At 50.4% G+C, this 6,317-nt stretch overlaps 2 protein-coding genes across 2 annotated transcripts; one reads left to right on the plus strand and one right to left on the minus strand.

The window, feature by feature from the left end:
- Positions 1-2,089: 2,089 nt before the first annotated feature.
- Positions 2,090-2,683, plus strand: FSUBG_7302 (uncharacterized protein; the record flags this gene model as incomplete). The annotated part of the gene is made up of 1 exon (XM_036685594.1): positions 2,090-2,683. The coding sequence occupies one exon, from the start codon at positions 2,090-2,092 to the stop codon at positions 2,681-2,683; it is 594 nt and encodes a 197-aa protein (XP_036537170.1).
- A 779-nt stretch (positions 2,684-3,462) lies between these two features.
- Positions 3,463-5,685, minus strand: FSUBG_7303 (calcineurin responsive zinc-finger; the record flags this gene model as incomplete). Its single annotated transcript, XM_036685595.1, has 1 exon — positions 3,463-5,685. One exon carries the CDS (start codon positions 5,683-5,685, stop codon positions 3,463-3,465), a length of 2,223 nt encoding a protein of 740 aa, XP_036537171.1.
- Positions 5,686-6,317: the final 632 nt, after the last annotated feature.

Raw genomic sequence — 6,317 nt, forward strand, 5'->3', positions numbered from 1 at the left:
CCTAGCAATGCCCAGTGCCGGTGACAATGCGAGTTTATTCTTAGACCTGAGCTGCAAGACGGGCCGCAATTCCATCGTTCTATCTCCCGCGCCGACACAGGTGCAGGAAGCCCTCATACAATTCACCTAGACTACCTTTGGGCTTCTGGTGGAAACTCAAGGCACTAAGCTAAAACATGAGCATATCAAGGTTGACACCTGCAAATAACGCAGTCTCAAGGTGACAGACAAATTCCACAGTGCAATATGTATATGCTGTACGGTCGGCCAACTGCCGGATCGGGCCGTGAGTAGGACTTGGTGTCGGGCTCGGAATGATGAATTGATGCCGGCCGTTGATGGTTTCGGTCTGGATTGTGGCACATGATTTTCTAGACCAAAGATTGACAGGGCGAGATCCATTATGGTTCGTTCGTCTTCGGCAAGTCAGCCGTCGTCCGTGCTTCGGGAATTGGCTGCAACGCAACGCAGCATCTAATCTTGGGCCTCGCCCGTCCAGTTTAAGGATATCGCCATGCCCATCAGTTCGTCTAGGGTGCTCCTCTTCGGGGGAGCCTCTCTCGTTCTGGCAGGTGGCTGGTGGATCGCGGAAGAAAAGCAGCCGAACAATCGCCTCAACATGAGGATAATCTGGAGTTGACCTCGAGGAGCAAAGGTGAAAATTCCAAATACCCAGGGAGAAGAGTGTCTGTCACTTGCGGTGCCGAGGTGGATGTGGGTTTACCAACCTTAAGTTAATTAGCTGCTACCTACTAAGGTGAGGTAGGTAGTACTAAACTACTATGTATGGTTAATCAGACATTTCTTCGTACATTAGTTGGGTCTGGAGATATCACACAGCACTTCACACATGTCAAAGCGGCAGTTCAGTCGCCTATCATCAACGGGACACTCGGGATTTAAAAGTATGCAGTTACAAAGTAATTAATTAACCTAAGGTGATCGGAGCTACCTTAGTACCTTAGTTACTCCCTTTTACATTCGCACTGCAAGTCATTACTAACAATCTTCACTCGACCTGATCCTTCGTTTCACTCTTTCCATCTACCTGTCTCTCCCCTCTTTGCTCCGTGTTCACTCTTCCTAGACTCCTTACATTCACTGTAACAAGGGCCCCTTAGCCACCATCTGCCCCCGCCTCAAGCACTACCTAGGTACTATACATACCTTGGGTTAGGTAGAGGTAGGTATTACTCACTGTGCAGGTACGGTATATTTTTAACTCTTCAGCCATCATTTGGTTTAGCCTCAACTCAATTCACCTCACCTCACCTCGAACGTAACTTTGCCCAACTCACTCAACGCAACACAACGCAATATCACATTTTTCTCTTCTCTTGTCCCCCTGGTGTCGCTTCCACCAAAACCTAGGAGAAAAGTAGAAGACAGCGAGGTGCAAGGGCTGTCAGACTTCAAAACTGACTGCTCCTGTTCCGATACGCGCGGGCGCCTATTCGCTTCTCAACTCCCGCTCTGCATGGAAGCGCAGTGCATGCCATCCTTCCATACCTCTCATATCCGCTCTGCTCCGCTTGTCTTCGGATTGAATCTCCCTTTCATGTGAACAAAGAGCCAAGAGAGGACATGAAGCAGTCTCTGTGAGGCGCAGGCTTTGACTTATTCTCCGCTGTTCTTGTCGAGCATCTTTTTGTCCTTTGGGTATCACAATCTTGTCGTCGACTAACACGCCCTGGTCTTGCATGTTGCAGTGGATAAGTTGATTTGGCCTTTGCGAAGAACGCCCTTTTCTTTCTATGGCTGTGTCTTCTTTCGCTGCTGTCGCTATCAGTCCGCCTTGATTTACTCTTCAGCTATCTCGAATGAGATAATAATCGTCAGCCACCATTGACAATCACCATGTACGCCTTGGTCAGTCTTACAAGGATAAACATCTCGATATCATTGCCTTCAAGATTACCAACTTGCGCAGACTCTAGTCGCCAGTGTTGGCCAAGTGTCGTCTAACAAGACAACCACGATCAACTACTCTCTCTCTCTCTCTCTCTCTCTCTCTCTCTCTCTGTGCACCCTCTTATTCATCTTCTTCACACCCATCTATATCGCCAGAAGCCCTCCAAATTTACATAAAATGCGCTCGACACAACTTCTCTCGATCTCTGTACCCATACCGGGCACTCTTCCTCCCAGCGCCGTGGTAGCAGCTCTGCAAGCCGTGGACCCATTTGTCGCCCACCACCGGACAGTGACGAGCTTGGAAGAAGTCGAAGCTGATCCGGCAGACACAGCTGACGACCCTTTCTTTGGAGCATTCGATGACTCCTTTCGCGCTTTTCAGATGCAAGAGCTCGTCAATCTCGCTCCTGGCCTTGGCAAAACCATTTCTTACAAGGCCATATTTCAGGTAATACCTGATGGCCTTCGCTCTCGTGCGAAAGCACCTGTGGGCGTCGTCGTTCGAGCCCAGTGGACGGTGCGCCAACAACAGCACGGGCGATCGCCCTCGGGTCCGATATCACCCGCGGGATCTGATAGCACCGCCTCAGGTAGCACGGCGACTGCTGAAGGGGACGAATTCGAGCTACACGAGCAGGTTCTCCTCGAGTGCAATTCTCTCCTGATGCCATTCATTACCGAGTCCTGTGTGGCTGTACATCGTGAAATTTGTGAGAATTTCATGGCGAAGACATTTAAGGATTACTTTGGAACCTCGCCGATGTATTGATCATATGTGTATATGCAATCCGGCTATGACTCTAATTCAAGAAACAAAGTGGTCATCCAACGCATGGATGTGTTCCAAAAGTGGGAGAAGGAAAGTCATTGCGGTGTTTTTGCAAGGCGTTGGTATTGTCATTTGTGGGTTTGACTTGGTATTTTATAATCTCTTACTATAACTACTGCCAGATATCCAAGGAAGGGAGGGCTTCCATAAGTCAGGGCTGGCCAAAAGTAACAAAGGGGGTCAGTCAATGTGTGGTGTACCTAGACGTCGATATTATCCATACTGCCTGCTTAGATGGTCAAGTACCATTTATGTTTTCAAGCAATCAGAATCTTTACTATACTTGTTGATATTGTATGGTCATATGTAATTGCCAGGATGTATAAGCCATATCCAGACCGAGATCCAAAAGCAAGCTTTATCTGCCTATGAAATCTAATCAAACTGGATGAGAAATAAGAGATAAAACACGTCATATTGAATGAACAGAACAGACTAGATTTGGTATCTATGCGCGCACCGTCTATACCCAAGCGCTCCCCAAAAACATAGGAAAGAAATGATAAAATCACGCCGGATCCAATTGTATGTATAACCGTTGTGATGCAGTAACCACGTCGCATCTAGCATGTCCAAAAGACGGCTGTAAAGTAGAAAACAGAAATTCCCCGAGGGATAGAGAAAGAAGTAAGGCGCAAGATGAAGAACGCCGTTAACTGGGGAAAATGCATTGGTCGCGTCAACAATGTTTGCATGCTCTTATGGCGAGTGATCCCATTTTACCGGCCCCCGAAGTCGCTCGCGTATCCCATTTCACCAAAGCCTTGACCCATCCCACCCTCACCAAACCCCGTGCCAGGGCCACTCACATACCCACCGTCTTCGTTTTCGTCGTAGTCGCTGGCATCAAACGATGAGCGGCCACTAACCTCATCGTCCATGCCAGCATTCACGTCAGGTGTAGACCAGTTCAACTGAGCTAATGCAGGATATTGGGCCAAGAGAGCCGCTGGAAGCATTGGGTTGCCAGTCGGATCCATAGGATACATAGGGCCATCCATTGGCATAGTGGATGCAACAGCCATGCTCTGCGCCATGTTCTGCTGCATCCGTTGCTGTTGCCAGAGTCGCTGTCGTTCCATCATTTCTTCGTCTAATAGAGGCTTGATGCAGATGCGGCCAGCTTCAGACCTAAAATGCCGGCCTAGAGCATCGGCACGGGCAAATCTTCTACCACATCCCCATTGACCTCCAACCTTGAGATCGCCTTTACATACAAACTTCTTTTCTCCGGAGTGAAGACTCTCGTGTCGCTTGCGATCATGTTGTCTAGCAAATGCCTTTCCGCATACTGTACACACAAAAGGACGCTCGTCTGTGTGCGTTCTCAGATGTGAACGCAAGTTGTACGCACGCGTAAATCGTTTGGGACACAATGTGCACTGGAAAGTGGCAGGGTGTTTCTGAACCCGCTTGGCAGCCCCGCTGTCCTGGTTGTTCTGGTACTCAGGATCGGCCAGTCTGAGAGCGATAACGTTGTTGGGGACAGCCGATGTGGACTGTCTTCTCCTGGAAGGTGAAGTCCCTCCTTGTCTGTCCAGAGGAGACAGAGATCTGGAGTCTGTTCTTGCTGCTAAGTCGGCGCCTAGGGAAGGCGAGATGATGTTGGCATTTCCTTGGCGACCTAGCAGACCGCCACCAGGATGGAAAGGGTCTGTCACTGCACGTGGACGGGATCGGGGGCGACCTAAGATGTGTGAGCTAGTTTCAAAAGCAATGGCTTCGGCTTCAAACATACCTCTGTCTGGCGGGGTCAGAGAGTCCTGATCCATACGAGATTTGGGAGTATCAAAAGCACCTTGTTTAGCATTTGTAGGCGCAAAGTCAATATTGATCGCTGGAGGGGCCATCGACGACAAATCAGCGCCCGAAGGCTGGAGGGAAGGGAAGGCCTCGACGGGCGCTGAAACGTCAGGATAGGTAGAGGGAACGCCATATGGGTTGTGAGGACCTGCCAAACCAAAACTGTTTTGATTCAGCTGGTTCAGGTCCGGCATCTGCTGAGGAACAATGCGAGGGCTGATTGCGGGACTATGGGAAGGACTACGACCCTGGTGTCCAGGACTACCACCGACTTGAGGGTCGGAGAGACTAAAGTTACCCATACTCAAAACCTCTTGATATAGACTGCCATCAGAAGGATGATGCGCGGGCGAGTGCCCACCGATATCAGTCTCAAAGGACTCAGCACTAACAAGGTTCGGTGACGGAGCCACGGACGAAACGTCTGAGTACTCAGAAGGCGTGCGACGGTGGCGCTGGAATTGAGGCTGATTCCAATCAGCTATCTGGTTTGGGAGCAAAGCATCTGCTGGGCCGAGTGAAGTATGTCGCGAATGGTTAGGTGGTGAAGAGAACTGGTGCTGGTTGAAGGCGGGCGACTGGTGAGCAGAACCAGGTTGTTGAGCATCGTGCTGGAATAGGTGAGGAGGGGTCGGCGAGTGATGCCCTTGCGACGCCATGGTATTCATGTCGTTAGGATTGAGCGTAGGCTGGTCAAACAAGGGGGCGTTGAACTGGTCGCCCTGGCCACTAGTATTCGGAAAGAGAGAGAAGTCGTTATCGTTAAGGTTCGGCGACAGGTAAGCTGCCTGAGCCTGGTTATTGAAGGGTAGCGAAGTGTCGGAGCTGGCAGGCTGCTGTCCGAATGAGGTGGTGTTATTGGGGTCGAGAATAGCGGGGTCGGACAAGTTGGCTTGAGCGAAGGAGTTGCTCTGTTGATGCGCAGGAGGAAGGAAAGAAGGCGATTGCTGAGGGCTAAGAAAACCTGAACTGTTGAAGGCCTCGTAAGATTGCTGAGCGGACTGGTCGAGAGAGAGACCAAGACCAACGGATGGATCGTTATGCTGATAGGGCGCCGGCGACGGGGAATGAGAATGGTTTATATGAGGCTGTTGATGGCCAGTCGAAGGCGACCGGCCTCGTTGAGCTTGCTGATCCATGATGTTTCCGAGTTTAGAAGCAGAAGAAGTACTGTAGAATAGTGTAGACAAGGCAGACTCTGGAGTCAGCCTTCAGGCACCGTGGCGATGCCGGGGGCTGTGCGCTTTCAAGGTGATGCAATGGGCGGGGGACTATCCTATCACGGCGGCCGACGCGTGGAAGGGGTTGCGAAACGCGCAGTTTGAGCGGGAACGGTGTAGTTTGAAGTAGATGAATGCGACGTGTAGAAAATCGGTATTGTTTTGTGTGTGATATTGAGGATGGGGAACGCTGCTGTAGTCGGTTGGATGCGCAGACGAAGATGATGGTGGAGGTGAGTTGCTTGGGTTGCGGTGGGTGGGTTGTGGTGCGGCGGGCGGGTATTGTCCTGTAATCCGTACCACAGCACAACGGCAGGAATAAAAGCAAGCAATGACGGCGTTAAAATTAATAAGGTTGGTACATAGGAGCTATACCTGGTCTAGGGGCCAGGACTCTGACAATTTATATTACTTTGGAAGATTCCGCTCTGGGTAGCTTCTATTGGGACGAGAAGAGAGAGAGAGGGCGAAAGCCGGGCGGCTAGCGCTGGTCCGTAGTTTTAGTTGTAAGGGAGTAAGTAAGTACTCTTTGTATCTGGGTGGTCCCTTTT

Source organism: Fusarium subglutinans (genome assembly GCF_013396075.1).
Source record: "Fusarium subglutinans strain NRRL 66333 chromosome Unknown NRRL66333_c0000092, whole genome shotgun sequence".
NCBI classification, from domain to species: Eukaryota; Fungi; Ascomycota; class Sordariomycetes; order Hypocreales; family Nectriaceae; genus Fusarium; species Fusarium subglutinans.